This window comes from Sprattus sprattus (assembly GCF_963457725.1).
Source record: "Sprattus sprattus genome assembly, chromosome: 8".
Lineage (NCBI taxonomy): Eukaryota > Metazoa > Chordata > Actinopteri > Clupeiformes > Clupeidae > Sprattus > Sprattus sprattus.
In genome coordinates this window covers 20,306,956-20,327,225 of record NC_137927.1, presented here as the reverse complement: position 1 = coordinate 20,327,225, position 20,270 = coordinate 20,306,956, and the positions used below count along the sequence as shown (strand labels likewise).

Below are 20,270 nucleotides of genomic sequence, written 5' to 3'. Positions count from 1 at the left end.
GCTGGTATGAATCACACATGGTGACATATTGTGAGTTACCATGATAATGTTTTAATTATGTTGATTTTTTTTATTTTTATGAAGTAGACTGAGACTGAATCAAAAACATGAAAATTAAATACTTGTAAAGGTCACTTTATTATAAAACCCCAACCCAATAAAGTCATTTAAATCACTCATACATTTTAGTCTAGGTACTCAAAGGCCGAAACGATACCCATGTTAACAGGATGGGATTGTCATCATCAGTTAAAATGAAGAAGCATCACACAGTGTCATGATTAGAATCTTACAGACGAACAGAACTTGAAGTCAGTCATTCCTTTGCTAGTTTAAAATGTGTTGGCCATGATGGAGAGTACCCATACGTCACCGTATCCCACACAAAACATGGAACAGAACAAGACACTTAAGACACGCATGCCTATGGAACACATACACAGTCATCCTCTACATGTGGACATGGCAGGATGGGCTGCGTTTTCTCAATATATTTATTTCAAAACACTGTAATCTTCTCATATATATATTCTTAAGTCTTTAGGAGGAACCTTAACACATTATTGGACCGCAGCTAGCAACTCAAAGTTTTATTTATTTATTTATTTATTTATTCATTCAGCCTGATGTTTATTTCAGGCTGCTAAGCGGTGTCATTAGTGTTGCATCATACACCACAGGAGTGAATCTGTCTAGATGAAGAGACTGTTCAAAGTAAGGAAATGTTTTTTTTTTTCTTTTTTCTTTTCTTCTCATCATAGCAAACACAAGAGTTACCGTGTACCCATTACAAATAATAATAAAAAAGAAAGAAAAATGATTCAAGCAGCTTAACAGTTACAGGCTACGATAACCATGGATTCCAAGAGAAGCAAGTCTCTGTGTGAGTACTAGAAGCATAAGTGAAACACATAGGGTTTCCTTCAGGAGGAAGAGATTACACCCACATGGTGCATTTTTTTTACTGCAAGATAGAATAATTCCCTCATCTTTGGTGATCCTAATACCTCCACATGGCTTGTGATGTGAGGTTGCACTGCACGGTCAATACTCTGGGGGATGGGGGTGTTTAAGCCTTTCTAACACATCAGGCCTAATCTGGAGAGAGAGTTGACTATGAATGAGAAAGAGCGCTAAATGAAGATGCACTAGCAGTTGTAACGAGGAATCCATTTTCCTGTTATGAGCCACAGGGAATACATCTTACAGGAATCCCTCCTTTCCAACCTGCTACAGGTTCTGTTTTTACTGCCACTTCCCAACAGGATGTGAGATTCTGACTAACAGTAGGGAAGAGTAAAGCGTGAATGAACGAGAATGAAGACCGAAAGAGAAATGCAGCAGAGCTGACAGTCCTGAGACTTTTGAGAAGGCCGTGATCGGCCAAGAAAGACTGGGGGGGTGAAAGAAAATAAAAAGAGAAGGATGAGATAAAAAAAGGGTGGGAAGGAAGGCCTCTCTCTCCTCCAGGGAGTCGGGCTTGGCAGGTAAGGCGTGGCCAATTGGTGGGCTGTGGCCTCATGGCCGAACCTCCACGTAATTGGCTGGAAACAGTCCGTAGCTCCCCCGACACACACCCCTCCACCATCCCTCGTCAATCATCTCGATGTTGGTAATGATGTCGTCGGGGTCGAAGGAAATCTCATCCTCTCCAGCTGAAAAAACGAGTTAGAGTTATTGATCGTTTCTCCAACTTAGTAATGTGTGTTTACTATTGCTGCTTTTCCACTGCTATTAGACGCTCTGACTTAGTACATTTAGTTCACTGCATGGTTAGCTACCATGGTCTGCGTCACTGCGTCACTACCTAGTAGTTAGCTTGTTTCTTTGTTAACTGTTTATTTGCCGCTCAACATCACGATGCTCGCGGTGAAACTCCAGTTTTCGGTGCCAAACCCAACAACATTAAAGACAAATATTTCGCACAATATTTTGAGGTGTCTTGCTTTGAAACCAATCGTGAAGATTGTGAGTCGTCACAAAAAGCATCACAGCTGTATAGATCTATTGCACTCGCTTTAAGCCTGCACCTCAGGGAGAAAACAAACCTGGGAAATTTCTCTTGTGACATCAGCTGGCTCAGTTCACAGGTGCCAATAAGACATCATAAGTGCCAACACACTCACCAGCCTGGTAGTCATAGAGGGCCACAGCAGTCACCCCCAGGTCCTCTCCGTAGTCATAAGCCTGGGCATCTAGAGAGAGGAAAACAGATGTGACTACAAAGACTAGACTGCACACGCTCTACCATGAGTCCTGAGGGTCCGGAGTCCTCACCTCCTCCTCCTCCTGCCTGGTTGTCCTGCTCCACATTCTGGTACAAGTCATCCTGAGCAGGTTCCTCGCAGGTCTGTTCAGCCGGGGCAGACACAGGCGCTGCCTCGTAGACATTGTCCTCTTGGGGAGGCTCCTCATACAGCTCTGCATCCTGACAGACACACGCACGCACACACCAGCAGGGGGCGATCACCAACACATGTCACAGGGCAGCCAAACCACCAGTTAAAGGGACTGATTTCATTTGGTCACAAATAAGCTTTTGTCATTGTCAATGATGTTTGTTTTTTTCCCCCATGTGGTTTTCCTGACTCACTGGTTTTTGAACGTCTTCCTCGGAACCAAAACACAAAGGCCCCTTTTCACTACATGAAGGATGTGTGCTTACAGAAACAAGCCATGCATGACGAGTGGCAAAGGAGCCAATGTCGACATTTTAATAAACCGATAAATGTTGGTATGGCATTTCAGGGTGATTCATAGTGACACAAAAATGGACAGTTTTTACCATTCCTCATGATATAAACAAGTTGTTTAGATCATGTAAAAACAAACAGCGCGCACGCCTTACCTCATACACTGGCTGGGCCGCTGGGGTGGGGCTAGGTACTGGAGATGGTGCTTTGGCTTTGGCTGTCTCCTACAACAACGGGAATTGGATGTGAAAACAAAACGTGTGGTGTGTGTGCGAGTGCTTTGAGAGGATGTGTGTAAATGCAGGTTTGCGTTTTTGTTCCTGCACAAGCATGTCTGAGTTTTTGATCGAACTTGTATGTGTGTGTGCGTGCGTGCGTGCGTGCGTGCGTGCGTGTGTGTGTGTGTGTGTGTGTGTGTGTGTGTGTGTGTGTGTGTGTGTGTGTGTGTGTGTGTGTGTGTGCCTCAGTCCTTACCTCATACTGTGGTTGGGCAGCGGGGGTGGGGCTAGGTACAGGGCTAGGTACAGGAGATGGTGGTTTGGCTTTGGCTGCCTCCTACAACAACGTGAATTGGATGTGAAAACAAAAGCTCAAAACATGAGTGTGTGGGAATGAGAACACACATGTGTGCCTTGAGAGGATGTGTGTACATGCAGGTGTGTGATTTAGTTTCTGCACATGCATGTCTGTATGAAATGATATCCATGTATGTGATTTTGAGTGAACTCAAAGGAACAGATGAATATATGAACAAACACACACGCACGCACGCACACGCACGCACGCACGCACACGCACGCACACACACACACCCACGCACGCACCCACACACACACACGATTAGGAAGTGAGCTTAGGGGATCTTCTGCAGCAGCGTACCTCTTGTTTCCTGCGCGCCTCCTCCTGCTCCTGCTTCTCCTTGACCTGCCGCCGGCTCCGTTCCTCCTCAGCACGCTTCCGGTCCTCTTCTTCTTTCTCCTTGGCGATGTTCTCAAAGCGAGCCTTAATGCTCCCAGTGTTGGCACTGGCTAATGGGACAGAGAACAGAGCACAAGAATACCATTGAGAGAGAGAGAGAGAGAGAGAGAGAGAGAGAGCGAGAGCGAGAGCGGGAGAGATAGTGTTGTTTCAGCTCACGGAAAAGAAAGACCGAAACTGGTAGAGTTGCATCTGTGTTTGTGTGTTTGTGCGTGTGTGTGTGTGTGTGTGTGTGTGTGTGTGTTTACATGGGTGCATGTGTAAACAGGGAAAACAAGGGGAAAATATCCTATTTCAAAGTTTCTTAAGTGTCATTAATACAGCACCTGCTTCTGTCGGCTTAGTCTTCTGGTAGCCAGAGGCCGGTCTCTCCACGTCCTCGAAGGTCCCTGCACTCTGTCAGACACAAACACCAGCAAATATTTGCAAACTGCTGTGGAGTGGAGTAACCTCCACTGATAACCCCTCAAGGCCAAGTCACAGAACACCGACCCTTAAATCAACAGTCACATGCCTTGCAATGTGGCACACCACTGTGATATAAATGCAGGGTGCGGCAACTGCTCCCTTCTTTCTTCATCCAAATCTACTTCTGTTGTGACGCACGATTAGTAACTCAGCTGGGTTAAGTAGTAGAAGTCAATTAAGTAGATCTTTAATAATCATGAAAAGTCTATGAAAAATATAAACCCATGCCTGTTCTGAAGAAGACAAAGACGAGCTATGTGAGCAGCCCTATAGCAAGCAAACGCATTGTTTCTAGCATAGAATACATATGGACACATACATACCTTGTCCATTCTATCCTTCTGGACGCCATATTTCCCTCCAAACCCTTTGGAGTAGTCTAGAATGCAAAAATAAATAAAAGTTAGACATGTAACCTAAAGAGGTCAACTCAAGAAGCAGTTCAAGGTCATGAGCGCAACAGAAGAGCAAAGGTGAAACATACATCAGGCTGACGGGCAGCCATGCAAACCTGCAAAAAAAGCTCACAAGAAAAAATGGGGCGCTTATATTTCCTATTACTCATTCAGTGGCTTTTACAGTATTTTGCATGTTCACCTGACAGAAGCTATTTCTGCACAAGCTGAGTGCAAGCAGCTGTGTCTTTTTTTGCATGTTGGGGGGGGGGGGGGCATCATGCACTTATGAGCACATCTGCATACAACTGGACCAGAAGCAAATGAGGGATAGGGGTGGTGGGGTGGGTAGTGTCATTCAGACAGGACAGGACAGGGGAGGTCAGGGACAACAGCTCAGCTAGGAACATAAAAGGGGATTTGGAAAACATAACATCAAAAGTGATTCTTTTGATTATCTGCAGAAGCCTGGGAGATGAAACCCTTTTTAAAACTACAGGGGAGTTGAGCTACTCAACACACCCCAGCACAGACGCTCTGACCTGTTTTGGGACTAATCTGAGGCCTATGGGCCAGACTGCTCAGCACACGTTTGTTTCCCGTCCTGCTTGCGCTGGCATGTAGGACGCCACACACACAAAGCCCAGGATTACCTCAGTCAGATGTGCCAGTGGAGCACAGGGTTTAGTGGCACGACTGACCGTGGTAAACACTGACCTAACAGTTTCAACAAAGCTGACAATACAATGACCGAGATCCAACAGCTGGACGTAGGCGATACGGTGAGTTCACATCTGACCTCTAAAAGAGAATCTAACTAACATAATACAGAAGTATAATCTGGTCCCCCACATAGCTCAATTCAGCCCAGCTCTGTGTTTGTGAAACATTAACTATTATACCTCATCATGGTCACCAGAATATAGCCACCTATACTGCACAGCTGTCAACAAGCTGTAGATAAAACAGCACTACCTTTGCAAAGGAGCCATTTTAGATTTTTGAGTAAGTCATTAGAGAATGAGCATAATTCTCCATGGTGAGAACAATTCTAGCTTTTCAGGACACAGACAGAAAGAGTCTCACCCACACTACATCAATTCACAAACTGAATCAATAAATAAACATTCCGACAGAAAACATCCAAGCACTTGATTATTGTGCTTCACATTTCAGACCTTCTTTCTGCTTGTGCTCGATACTTGTAATGCGCTAAGGATGGATCGAAACTGTGATCCTTCACGGTACATCTGCTCACAGTATGCTATTGATACACTGACACCAAATATCAATATATATTTTTTTCAAACTCAAAACAGTTAAAAACTAACTTCTCCACATAGCTATTCTGGTTCTTCAGAAAATCACTACCTTTCAAGGTCTTGATAGAGTGGTAACTGTCACGAAACACAATTATACCTAGCAGCAATGCTAGACAACACATTCCATTAAAACAGGCCTTTAACAGTTCCTGCTACTGTCTGGATCTAGAGTGTACTCTACATTGTGTTGATTTTGTAAAATGGCAGCTCTTAATTTTCGGCCGTGTTGAGATATCAATGTCATCTGAAAAATGTTGTGATAATATTTGATTGTGAGTTTACCTGTGTATTCACCCCTAATGGATACTTCAGGCTCTTGTTATAGTGCTTTGCAATGGTTGTGTACATATTAAGATAAAAGTGTCCGATTGCAGAATGGAGTTATCTGGTGCATCTAGCGGAGTAACACTGCTCTGTTCTGCTCTTCGGAGGACTGCTGTGTGGGCTGGCTCAGGTGCATCAGAGCAGCGAGGGAGAGTAGAGAGAGGGGGAGGGAGGGTGTGTGGTGGATGTTGCAGCACATTAATTGTCAGCTAAAGACAACAGGAGAGGGTAAGGAGCGGAGGGGGTGGGGGGGGGGGATCGGAGACGGTGCCTTGTTGAGACTCGTGCTTGGCCAGGCTCTCCTTGTGCTCAAAGCCCAGGGCACACTTGTCCTGCTTGTCGGCATCTACCCCGTACTTCCCTCCAAAACCCCGCTTATAGTCTGCAAGAGTCGGCAAAGACACAAACACAAACACAGAGACAGGACACACAAACACACATGTATACACACAAAAAACATATGGACATGTACAACAACAACATAACATAACAACAACAGTAACAGCAGCAGCAGACATGACACACTTTGAAAAAGTTATATTTGACCAATGGCTTTCACTTCTGGTTTCCCTTCCACCAGAAACCGCAGATGAGCAGAGGATCATTCCAGAGAATGTTAACTACAGTTGAAACTCTGTATCATGATGTACTCAACTCCCACCCTGGTGATGTTCAGGGACAGGTCAATCACAGGCCACACAGAACTACACATACTTGCTAAATCTTGAAACAAACTCATCTGGATCCCACGAGACAAAGACATGGGATTCAACAGTGTGGGTGTGAAATTCATTGTTGCCAACGAGAACAAAGGTGACAAGAGCAGGCTGACTGCTTTATATTTAGATGAACTCTCACAGAAGAAGAAGAAGAAGTGGCTTCTTGAGAGCAAAGCCATGAGGGACAGAGAGGTTTGTTACAGCAACACTGGTTCTTCATTACTTGGCCTGTCAACAATCAACATGTGCATGAAGGAAGCTGAATAAACTGATGGAGAATGGAATGATGAATTGTGTGTGTGTGAGGGTGTGTTTCATGTGGACTGGGTGAGAGCTTTACATTACCTTTCTGAGATTCATGAAGCTGCAGTTTCTCCTGATGGTCCCATCCCACGGCAGACTTGTCCTGACGGTCAGACTGCACTCCAAACTTTCCACCGAAACCCTTCACATAGTCTGTACACACACCACACACACACACATTTAATGTTTAAGCTGTTCCGTTAAAAGATGTATGAATCAGATTACAATGTACCGAGTTGGATTGCCAGTTTTGTATAGATTTTGGCAATTCTCCATACATACTTGTCGCATTTTGCAAAGTATAGCAAGACTAAAGCATGTTTAATAAAACCTAATATTAACCCCTTCTCCTTTTCAAAGCAGAACTTCTCCACTGCTGACGGAACACTGAACTGACCTGTAAAAGGCCCTTGATAACCGAATGAAGCTCCCAGCACAGCACAGCACTGGCACGGCCTACATTTACAAAGTCATCTTCTCCAAGCCTCCATTCAGAGAGAACACAGTGGGGTAGGAGGTCAAGCAGGCCTGTCTGCCAAATGAGTCAGCAGGGAATCTGCTGTGGGGGCCATTCACTCTCATATACAGTACACCATCTCCCACGAGGAAGACAAGTTGGGACAATGTCCAAAAGGAATGAATGGCATTCCCCTGATAGTATTACTACTGCTGCTGGTTATGTTGCTCCAAACAGCAAGCCTGTGTTTGCTTTAGCTGTGGTGTGGAGAAAGGCAGGGCCTGTTCAGAGACCTTTGAGGAGGTTTGTCGGCCTTTAGACCCACTTTATTCACTATCCATTAGTGGGCCTTTCACAAGAGAGGCTGTATGCAGCTTATATTAGCATGGATCACAGTTCTGCCCTTGAAATGCACTGGCAGCGCAGGGGCTGTGGTGTGCTGTGCTGTGGAGAATGCCCACTCCTAGGAAGACGTGAGGAAGAGAAGGAAATGGCCGAATCTCCACATTCTTTTTTGGAGGGGGGGGGGGGGGTTTGTGGTATTTATTCTTCAGAGGCCTTATGTCCCTTTCATTTCTTTGAATAAACTTTAAGTTTGTTACTGAGAACTCTGTGTCCATTTATGCTGCAGTCCGTCATACATAACAAGTTTGACGGTGACTTTATATGTTACATTACATTACCAACCTGTGATGTGGTAATACTGTTAAATGATCTTTTAAACACTGTTCAAAGTTGTAGCGAAAACAAACCTTTCTGTGACTCGTGTTTTTCAGTTTTCCCCTGGTACTCAAATCCAACAGCACTCTTGTCCACCTTGTCGGTCTCCACACCGAACTTCCCACCGAAGCCTTTAGAGTAGTCTGGAGCGATTCAGCCGCAGTGGCGGTGTTAAAAACAACAGACATTTGCAGAGAATACAAAGGATCACATTACACTGAAGCCTTGTGTTGCCAGCCTAAATCTCTTAAATTCAGTTTTGTACAACAGAAACTATGTTGTGCCTCCTCTTTTGGCAATTCAGGTTAACAGCTGTCTAGCATTTGGTGTAGCCATTGGATGCTAGCCTACAAGCTCAGTTTCTGTATTAAACTATGGTATGAGCTGATTCAGACGCGTTCAGTGATATGCTGGTGTACATTCTTTAGGGAAACACCTGTGCCAAACAAATGCTAATAGAGGGATTCCAACCTTCTGTGAACACAATGGAAATAGATAGGTGGCAACACTACTTCACAACTTCCAGAGGAGTGAACTAAACACATATGACTCTTGATATACGACTATAGATTAGCAACTAATGCAACAAAACAAAGCAATGAAAATCTTACACACACACACAAAAACACCATTTGGGCTAAAAGCATGCTGACTCACAGTGCAGACTGGCTCTTTACACACCTTTGTGCTGTCTGGAGATGGGACACACAGTGTGTGTGTGGGTCTCTCTCTCTGTGTGAGTGTGAGTGTGTGGACTATGTGTGTGCACCTTTGCAGGTAGGGGGATCTGAGGTTAAAAAAAGCGGGTCAAACAAACCTTTCTGAGAGTCATGCTTGTCGGTTTTGCCCTGGTAATCAAAGCCCAAGGCACTTTGGTCCACCCGGTCAGTCTGCACCCCGTAGCGCCCCCCAAACCCTACGGAGTGGTCTGGGTGAGGCAACACAGCACAGCAGGGTCAAGCAAGGCAGCGGAGCATGGAGGGAGGACGGAGGGATGGATGCATAAATAGATGGAGAGAAGGGACGCTCTTAGCAAAAGGAAACTTGAGCAGAAAGCAGCAGAGCTGGTAAAGGCTGCTGGTAATGAGGAGGGTGTGTGTGTGTGTTAGGCTATGTACAGCTATATAACGGCACACTGGTCTTTGTGTAAGATGAGAAGATGTACTTCCTGTTTCAAGAGACTATGGAAGCAGAATATGTGATAATACATATGCCCTTTAAAAGGACCATGACTGACAAACCACTTAGTCATACAGACAGCGAATACCCATTTAGATAATTGCACAATGTCTCAAAGTATTGCTACATGGCTACTGTACCATAGTAGTTCCTAAGAAGATGATGAACACCCTGCCATATATATATATAATTTGTCAAAGTCCCTTGTGTATTGCTGTGCTATTTTAACCTGCCCAAGGAATATAAATGGAAATGAGTTAGTTTCATTGCTAACTAATTCATACTGATACTAGAACAGTGATTTGCACATATGCGTTGTAACAATTCAGTAAATCAATTAAAATGCCTCCTATGAATGGAAGGTTTGCTAAATGCTACAGGACAACAAGTGAGTCATGGGTATTGAGAATGAGCTTAAGCTAGTGTGTGTGTGTGTGTGTGTGTGTGTGTCTGTGTGTGTGTGTGTGTGTGTGTGCGCGTGCGTGCGTGTGTGCGTGTGTGTGCTTGGCTAAAGAGGGCATGAAGCATTAAGCTGTTCTACGCCACAGCAAAATATCAAACAGGTCAACAGCACTTCCCAATACAGTGAACAGGGCTCTTGGTTCAGATCCCAAATCTACTTCCTGAAACAAAACACTTACACTTCCCTAAATGATACAATCTCTGTGCTCCATTCAAAATGTGCTAAGGAAAATTTGCCTTGCAAAACCTGGGGCTTTGTGGCAATATATCAATATATCATCTGTTTGTCACGCAGGATAGAAACTTCCCAGAAATACCATTGGTGGAATTAGAATTAGAATTGGTGAGGGCTGTTGCTGATTAATCTATTAAGCCTCTACTGTGCATAGCTCTTTCTCCTACATGTAGGCCCTACTCACACTTGGCAATCAAATGGGTCTTCTATCTGGTCTGTAGGCCACATCCACATGTACATAAAACTGGTTAGAATCCTGTCCTGGTCCTGATCCCAACATACTTGGGCACGCAATGTGGTCAGATCTCTGGGGAAGTGCAGTGATTTGAATTCCACCAATCGTCCTTATTATGCACATTACAGTGATACATTACTCCATCTTCTCTGAGCACAGACATTTGGATGGGCTGAATCATCCCTCTTAGCAATAACAAATGCCAGGAACATTTGAGGACATGCATAAATGTGCTTCGTCTTAATTGCAAGATGAACCAGTCATCGTTTTTAGATGCCAAGTGTGAACTAGACTGTGATTTCCACATGATCATAGAGTAATCTCATTACCTTTCTGTGAGGCATGCTTTTCTGTCTTCCCAGCATACTCGAAACCCATAGCAGACTGCAAAAAAAACAAAGTGTCCTAGTTCACATCTTTATCTTGATGTCAGCATATTTTCTGTCACACATATTTTGTTGTAATAAACCTGCTGTGCTGCATGCTCCTTTAAGTTCAACACAAACTTGTTTGCTGGGACTGTACCTGGTCAACGCGATCAGCCTGCACTCCAAACTTGCCACCAAAGCCTTTGGAGGTGTCTGTCTGGGAGCAGTGCTTGGACAGCTTGCTCTGGTAGTCATGCCCAACAGCCGACTGGGGGTGGGGGAAGAGATGGGAAAAAGTTGTGGTAGGTCAGAGAGCAGACTCGATTTTGATTGACAGCCTCAACAATCTGACAAACACTCTGCTTCAAGTTTAAAGCAATGTTAGGATACTACAGAGGCTTAACAACTGTCAGTACATCAGGGGCACACAGGTCGAAAGAGCATGTGTGTGTGTGTGTGTGTATTTCACTTAATCCCTCTCCTGCGGTGCTAGGTAAAACCCAGCCTCTCTGGCTCAGTGGAACAAGGCTGGGTCAGCACGTTTCCGACCTCACACACACACACACACACACACACACACACACACACACACACACACACACACAGTCATCAGTGGAGGGGAGAGGACACAGAGGCTTGTGTCAGCCAGCTCCTGCCACAGCCTGTTCACACATTACCACTTTGGTAGACACACGCACACACACAATTGACTAAGGAGCACAAACCAGAATGGCTTCTTCCACTCAGATAAAGGCAGCAGTCACTGCCAGAGACATGGAGACACAATGGGTCACAAACAGCTTCGGGATCAGTGTCTAACCCGTGCACCCCTGACTACGACTGAGCAGAGCTAAGGACTTCCTGTGTGGGTCCATGAGTAATTAAAATGTACCAATACAATCCCTTCTAAACAAAATAATGTACAATTGAATGTGATATGTTGGGCTGTGATTGGTTGTGCGTTATGAAAAAGGCATACAAAATTGAAATTCCTACATTCCAAATTTCATAATAATTTTGAGGGTCAATGTCCTTTTCACATTACATAGCATTTGCCACAAACAATATATGTACAACAAGCCTTTCTAAAAGTGGTTTTCTGAAAGACAAATTATAATGGATTATCATCACTATCATACACTAAACTGACCCACTACTTGGTGTGTGTGGGAGGACAGAGAAAGATGAGACAGGATGTTCAACTCACATTGTCCATGCGGTCCTCCTGGATGCCAAATTTGCCCCCATACCCATGTGAAGCCTTGGGCATGTCGTCCAATTCCTTCTGCTTCCGGTTGGTGTGCTCCGAAGACACCGTATTGCGCAGGTCGTGGATGCTGTGGAAGGAGGAGGAGGAGGCAGGACAGGGAGCATCACTAATGGCCAGTTTGTCTCAGAGGAGGCTGGCAGCACATCTCATATAGTCTACACACTCTTTGTGTCTGTCTCAGAGGAGGCTGGCAGCACATCTCATATAGTCTACACACTCTTTGTGTCTGTCTCAGAGGAGGCTGGCAGCACAGCCCATATAGTCTACACAGTCTTTGTGTCGGCTACTCCCTACGCCTCTTATGGCATTGCATTATACTGAACATTCCTCTTCATCCATTTCATCCAGACACATATATGTCATACTCTAAAATGAATTTCCCCAATGTTCCACATGACATTTTTTATCTGGGACTGTAGAAAAATTGATAGATCCACCCACAAAATAACTCCTGGTATATTATATTATTTACGTGCAGGTAAAATTATATAACGGGAGCTATTTGGTACGCGGATCTATCAATTTTTCAACTTTGTCAGATGTTTTTGAACCAGCACCCATCCTAGTGGACACTGTGATGACACAAACTCACAGACATTCTTCCCTCATAGGCCATTATGTTTTGGCAAGTGTTTTGAACTGCAAGCTAGTGAAGAATCTAAACACCCAGAGTGCTAAAAACTGTATGATGCACATGGTGGACTCACTTGATGTGTTCTTGATGTCCTGAACCTTCTACAGTCTTGGCACCCCATCGCTGCTCTTTCTCGGACACATCATTCTGTTACCAAGGAAACAGAACATATCAGAGAGAAGTGAGAATTCTGAGGTACTGGGAGGAAGGAAGTTGACACTATGATGATTAACAGCGCGACCAAGACACAACTGAAAGTACTACAAAGGCATGGACCTTTGAAACACAATGATTCAATCTTAAGTTACAGTGCATGGCTCACCTCAAAGTCAGGGTCAGTCTCCCAGTCATCACCGCCATCATCAACCGCCACGTTTACAGACTGACCAGCTGCTGCCTTCCACATCTACAAATGAAATATCCACACTTCAATTTAACTATTTCAACAGGTAGCCTACTCTTGGGGGTCCTTTCCACCCAACAATCAGATTTAGAAGAATTAAAAGAATACACTTGGGTAACAACATCTGAGCCCCTAAAAAACTGTATTTCTTAAGCAAAATAAAATATCAGTCTTAAGTGCTGTTTGGGAGTTGGCTACTTGTGAAGTGGTTACTGGGCACTGAGAGAAGCGAGTTTCACGACCCTAACTCCCTGGCGCATCTGTGTTTAATAACGGACTATGCTGGCAGCCATCTGACGTGGCCCTATCTTCATGAATATGTTGCAAAGGATGAAACAGCTGTTATTATAGGCAACGACCGGCCATTTCAGCAATTTATGAGAAGGTTAGGCATACCGAGCTTACAGACTGATACTAGGGCTACTATACTTGGGCTACAGTATACATATAGCCTACTTATCAGCTTACAGATTGATACTACTGATACTATCGCTAATAGAGAAGACCAACTTCCAGCAGCTGTACCACACCCAATTAACTGCTTAGCATCTTAAATGCTACGGTTTCTGAACAAAACAGGACAGAGGAATGTTGTTCATGAACACAGGTTAGGTCTATGCCTGCAGTATGGGCATGTCGAGGCCAACTTGTGATCTCTAGCTTCAACGCTGGACTGTACGAACGACCAAAACATTCCAGACAGATACATTGTAGCTTATTTCACTCCACTGTAGCCCTGGTTGACAAACATACATCATAATTCCCTGTTTTGCTGCCACAGGTGTAACTAAATAGCTAAGAGTCACAACGCACCACTGATCTACAGACCTTAATCGTGAAAAGTAGGCCAATTCGGACCAGCCCAGGAAACGATTTCTTTTCAAATGGCACAGCTTTATCGCACATCGCATTTGTTAATTCAGGCGTGAATTCACTCAACAACAATGCAGCTCCTGAATCAAAGTATATGCTACCCAATTTCTGTGATGCGAAAATATATAGATATTTCTCTATAGAAAATCGTGCCATGTCTTAAGGTGCTGATTAACTAAGTTAGCTATAGTTAAGCAACACTGACGGGCTTTCTTTGTTTATAAATAAATGACCATCCGTGTTCCCTAGCGATGAAATCACTACCTATTAAAATACACATTCAATTGTTGGCAAACATTAAACACAAGGGGTGTATCCCAGCTAATTATAAAGGCAGAGAAACCATCGCTGAGGTATTTCCTGTTCTAGTTTCTCGGTCCTTGAGAGCCTGCTAGCTAACGTCAATGATTTAGTGTAGGTGCTCTCAGCTTTTTCTCCATCTCGCATTTTGTCGCAGGATAACACTGAATGTTCCTTCAATAATTATGCATCGAAGGTTTGCACATACATACCTTCGCCGCTGGCACGTTTCTTTGTCAAATTCGTTTAAAAATAAGAAAACAGGGTGTCCTACGGTGCTAGCGTTGACAGTCCTTGCCTAATGGAATATTCCTTGCCTCCACTCTTCCGGCTCTCCCACTCTACCATTCCCTCTTCCTGCTTTGGGTACAACAGCTCCACCTGTACTTCAAAAAGAGGAAATGTCGCTTGGGTTGCAATTGAGGCAAGGCAGGTTTATTTATACAGCACATTTCATACACAGAGGCAATTCAGAGGGCATGATCGACATAAATAGGGGCAGAACATAGATAAAGATAATTGAAAGATAAAAATATGATAAAAGAAAAAGTAAAGAACATAATTAAAAGAACATACTAAGTACATAAAAGATAATACAAACATAATTAAAAGAATGTACAAAGTACATAACATAGAATTAAAAACATTGTGGAAGTAGCCCCAACCGTGTGTTTATCCCTTGGAACACTAAATAGTGAACATAATAGAGTAATAGACCGAATAGAATCTGTCATAGAGCCCATCAGAGCCTGATAGCTGTCTTCAGATGTAAGCCCCATACAGAGCTTAGCCCGAGACTAGAGCCTTAACGTAGAATAATCTCTTTCAGAACACTGAATATAGGAACCAGGGAGCAATAGCCCAAACAGAACCTGCCATAGAACCTGCAATAGAGTCCGATTGAGCTGTTTTAGGAAAAAGGCCCAAAAATACCCCAAATAGAGCAATAAAAGGCAAAGGCGAAGGCCCAGGATAGAGCTTAGCCTGAGAATAGAGCCTGAATAGAGGCCTACCAAAAGGGCTTAACCGTTAGTCTGAGACCTGTCTAGACTTGAAACTGTCTACAGTTGGAGCCCTTTGGATGTCATCAGGAAGTTGGTTCCACAGTTGAGCAGCATAGAACCTAAATACTGATTCACCATGTTTAGTTCTGACAGTAGGGATTACCAACACATTTGTCTCCAATGATATGAGAAGTCTAGCAGGTGTGTACAGCTGAAACATAAAGGTAATTTGGGGAATGTAGCTAAGGGAGAGAGCATCTCCATGGGCTTTTTGAAATTTAAAGAAGAACCATGTTTGCGCATTCGCGTGATAAGTGGCCTACATACTTCCCCTTATGCAGAGGACATGAGTTGAGTCCTTCAATGTGGCCCAGGACACATTCTTGTTCACACTGCTAAAAGGTCCCAGTCCACCTCTGAATGTGGTCTGAGTGATCAGATCTTAAAGCGTCTTTAGTGCGTTCACACCTGTAGGCTATTTAGAGCTGTCCAGTTGTGATTGGATCCCCAAAGACCCATGTGAAGACAAGGTGTGAATGGGGTCGAAGGCTGTGTTTACACTACAGGTCTTGATGCCAAGTACCGATTTTCTGCCTATTTCCGACTTGTTTTGACCGCCTGTTTATATCTACTTTTAAAAGTAACTTGTGTCCAATACCTGCTTTAAATGCTTAACACTTGAATCACCACGTGTGCATACAAGAGAGTTTGGTTATCGGCTTACTGTCAGACTGGAGGATATGGGTGAGGGGAGTGAGGGGAGAGAATTTAGCTTCCTGACAGCTTGGTGTATGAAGCCATTTCTGAGTCTTATGGTGCGGCAACGGAGGCTCCTATACCTTCTTCCAGAGGGTAGGAGGCCGAGCATACTGTGTGCCATGGCCATGGCTGGTGTCATTCGCAATCGAGGTAGCTTTCCGGGTGAGGCAGGTGGTGTATATGTCTTGCAAGGAAGGGAGTGGGGCACCAATGATCTTACCAGCTGTGTTCACTATGCGTTGCAGTGCTTCATTGCTGTGTTCAGTGCAGCTACTACTGCCCCACACAGTGATGCATCTGGACAAGATGCTTTCAATGGTGCCCCGGTAGAATGTGTTCAGGATGGATATGGGAGCTTTCGCTCTCTTGAGCTTGCGGAAGAAACTAGAGGCGCCGCTGGGCTTTCTTCGCAAGTGATGCAGAGTTGGTTACCCAGGAGAGGTCCTCACTGATGTGCACCCCCAGGAATTTGGTCCTGCTCACTCGCTCCACAGCAGTCAGTGGTGGGTGTTCAGTGTGGCTTTTCCTGAAGTCATCCAAAATCTCCTTTGTTTTGATGACATTCAGCAAGAGGTTGTTGTCTCTGCACCACTTGGTCAAAAGGTTGACCTCTCTCCTGTAGTGGGTCTCATCGATCTTGGAGATGAGACCCACCAGAGTAAATGTAGCCTAAGTCGATAATACACCTACGATCAAGCCTTTAGGCAGGCAGCGCTATATAACCCACTGCCCATCTTTGAACCCCTCATTACTAATTGTTTCAGAACTCGTGGTTTTACTCTTTCAAGCAAGCTTACTATTTTCTGTTATTGTACCTAACTTACCAGGACTCCACGTTACTGCGGCTTACCTGTCCCAATGTTGGAGGCTTACATTCCTCTCTGGAATGTTGTAATGACTGTTTTTCTGGGTTAGGGTTAGGGTTAGGAATCTATAGCTGTGCCTCCCACTCAGCAAGAGCCTAAAACACTGTGTCCATGTAATTGGCCTCAATGCTTTGCCTCCACATTCAATGTATACACTAAATATGAGCCCAGTTACTCTGAACATGGTGGCCAGCTCTTTCTCCCTAGAGAGCGCCATTGAGTCACAAACGAGTCAGGCCACAGCTTAGCCTTTTCAGCCCCACTGTGGCATTCATGATCAGATTAGATTCAACTTTATTGTCATTGCACAGAGTACGTACTGGGGCAACTAAATGCAGTTAGCATCTAACCAGAAGTGCAAAAAACAGAAGAGTGCATATGTATAATGTTAATATAAAAATAAATAAATAGGATATATAACAGATATGATAGCTATAAGTGGTATGAACAGTAAGGACATGAGCAGCAATAGTGGTGTTTAGTGCAGATGTGATATAGATATATGTAAAGTGCAGGTGAAGTACAGGTGAAGGTGGCAGTAGAGGTTATAGATGAGGTAGGAGACATGATAAGATATAAATACGATGAATATGGATATGGACAACCATTTTAAATAAATAGATATAGACAAATGAACAATTTTAGTGCAAAAGTTCAGTGGGTGGAGGGAGGTGTGTGGCAGTCAGGCCAGGGTAGAGGGGGGAATACAGTCACTGTAAGAAGGAGTATGAGGGGGTAGCCAGGGGGGCTATCACCGTGGAGCAGAGTTCAGCAGGGTGACAGCTGCAGGGAAGAAGCTGTTCCTGAGTCTGCTGGTCCGGGAACGGAGGGCCCTGTAGCGCCTCCCTGATGGGAGGAGGGCAAACACTCTGTGGTTGGGATGGACTCTGTCCTTCTCGATGCTGCGCACCTTCCACAGACATATTTTGCACTGGACAGCGTCGATGGTGGGGAGTGGGGAACCAGTGATGCGTTAGGCAGTTTTCACTACCCTCTGGAGTGTTTTGCCATCCGCAACAGAGCATTGCCATACCAGACTGAGATGCAGTTGGTGAGGATGCTCTCTATGGTGCAGCTGTAGAAGTTCACCAGAATCTGAGGAGACAGATGGGCCTTCTTCAAACTCTTCAGGAAGAAGAGACGCTGGTGATTCTTCTTGACTAAGGTTGAGGTGTTGAGGGTCCAAGAGAGGTCCTCTGACATGTGGACACGCAGGAATTTAAAGTTGGCGACACGTTGATACAGACACTTTAATCTCATGGAAGCACAATTAGCAATTTTGGTCTTCATGGTGTTGAGAGCCAGGTTGTTGTTGGCACACCACTCTGCCAGGTGCTGGACCTCTTCCCTGTAGGCCGACTCATCGTTGTTGGTGATGAGGCCAATCACGTTGTGTCGTCTGCAAACTTTACAATGGTATTAGAACCATGTACAGCTGTGCAGTCGTAGGTGAAGAGGGAGTAGAGGAGAGGGCTCAGCACGCAGCCCTGTGGGACACCAGTGTTCAGGGTGAGGGTTGAGGGGGTGTTGTTGTCTTACCTGACAGACTTGGGTCTGTTGGTTAGGAAGTCCATAATCCAGCTACTGAGGGGGCTACTGGTGTTAAATGCAGAGCTGAAGTCTATGAACAGCAGTCTTGCGTAGGTCTTACTGTTGTCCAGGTGGGAAAGGGCGGAGTGTAATGCTGTGGAGATGGCATCCTCCGTGCTCCTATTCAGGCGGTAGGCGAATTGAAGGGGGTCCAGTGTGGATGGTAGACATGTTTTGAGATGAGCAAGGACTAGCCTCTCGAAGCACTTCATGATGGTTGGAGTGAGTGCAACTGGGTGAAAGTCATTAAGACTCTCTGCCTTGGAGTACTTTGGCACCGGCACGATGGAGGTGGATTTGAAGCACGTGGGGACAGCTGCTTGGGCCAGTGACAGGTTGAATTTGTCAGTCAAGACCTCAGTCAGCTGCCCAGCACAGGCCCTGAGCACGCGTCCAGGGATAACCTCAGGGACAGTAGCATTTCGTGCATTCGTCCTGCTCAGTGCAGCACAAACGTCGGTGGAGGAGAGTGTGAGGGGCTGGTTGTCTGCAGTGAGCACAGCCTTGATGGCCGGTTCCTGTTTGTCCCTGTCGAAGTGTGCATAAAAGCTGTTAAGCTCATAAGGGAATGATGCTTCGCCGGTTCGGGGGGAGGTGTTGATGGGTTTATAGTCCGTTATGGCCTAGATGCCTTGCCACATACGTCGGGGGTAGGAGTTGTTTCTGAAGTGCCAAGCTGTGCTTGGCCTTTTTGATTCCCCTCTTCAGGTCGGCCCTGGATGAACTGTAGGCCTGGGTGTCACCTGATCTGAAAGCAATATTGCGTGCCTTCAGCAAAAGGCGGACCTCCCTGTTCATCCATGGCTTCTGATTAGGGAATGTGGAGATTTGTTTGAGGCTGATGACACTGTTGATGCTGGTGTTGATAAAGTCCAGTACAGATGAGGCATAGGCGTTGATGTCCGTATGGGAGTCCAGTGTGGCAAACACACTCCTGTCTGTTTGTCCAAACCGGTGCTGTAGTGCATAGTCCATGACCAGCCGTACCTGGGGAAACCTGACAGGTTGACTGCTGACAGGTTGGACAGAAAAAGTCTCTGCTGTTGTGGAGCAATTAGCACTTTCTGTCCCTGAGAACAACATATGTGTCTGGGTGTCTGAACCAGGGGGCGGATCTCCTGTCACAGGGTAATTCGCGTTCCTCAGAATGGTCTCATCAAAATGTAGGTCGTCAAAAATCTCCGTTCAGGACTCTCATGAGTTTGTTGAGGGGTGTACCCTTTATTTACATCATGTAAACAGAGGGGAGCAGGTTCATGAAGTGTCTGAAATGATCATTCAGGGCATCATTTTATACCTCCAAGTCTGCTACTAGTTTCACTTCATCACTTGTCACAGTGGCCTACCAGTGAAAGAACATTTTGGCCTTCAACTATTATTATTTAGACCTCTGCTTAATAACTCTGGTTAACCCTTCCATTTCTGGTATACTTTGTATGATGATGGTTGCAGAGCGTAACCCCTTAATCACATATCTTAGTGATAATACTATAAACTATAATGCTATAAGTATGGGGAAATTATCACAGGTCCTACTCAGGCGAAAGGAGAGATTTTTCTTCCCAGAAAAGGCTGTGGTATCAGTGTTTTTTTTTCCTGAAGCAGATAAACTGAAGGTCTCAATCCAGCTGTTATAGCAACTATTCAGGGGTTTCGAGTATCTTTCACTACAAGTTCATATTCCCACAATGCCTCCTGGTGACAGATGCTCTC

At 44.9% G+C, this 20,270-nt stretch overlaps 1 protein-coding gene across 3 annotated transcripts; it reads right to left on the bottom strand.

The window, feature by feature from the left end:
* Positions 1 to 78: 78 nt before the first annotated feature.
* cttn (cortactin) lies at positions 79 to 14,667 on the bottom strand. 3 transcript variants are annotated; one of them, XM_080843841.1, is made up of 17 exons: positions 14,551 to 14,667; positions 13,085 to 13,168; positions 12,836 to 12,909; positions 12,066 to 12,195; positions 11,016 to 11,126; positions 10,820 to 10,874; positions 9,197 to 9,307; positions 8,412 to 8,522; positions 7,245 to 7,355; positions 4,463 to 4,518; positions 3,998 to 4,067; positions 3,573 to 3,721; positions 3,168 to 3,248; positions 2,849 to 2,917; positions 2,278 to 2,428; positions 2,127 to 2,195; positions 79 to 1,655 (listed from the first exon to the last, which is right to left on the bottom strand). In XM_080843841.1, the coding sequence occupies exons 2-17, from the start codon at positions 13,166 to 13,168 to the stop codon at positions 1,519 to 1,521; spliced, it is 1,569 nt and encodes a 522-aa protein (XP_080699967.1). In that variant the 5' UTR covers positions 14,551 to 14,667; the 3' UTR covers positions 79 to 1,518. The 3 variants fall into 3 exon arrangements, with proteins under 3 accessions (XP_080699967.1, XP_080699968.1, XP_080699969.1); XM_080843842.1 differs by having other exon boundaries at positions 2,127 to 2,197; positions 2,283 to 2,428; XM_080843843.1 differs by lacking the exon at positions 9,197 to 9,307.
* Positions 14,668 to 20,270: the final 5,603 nt, after the last annotated feature.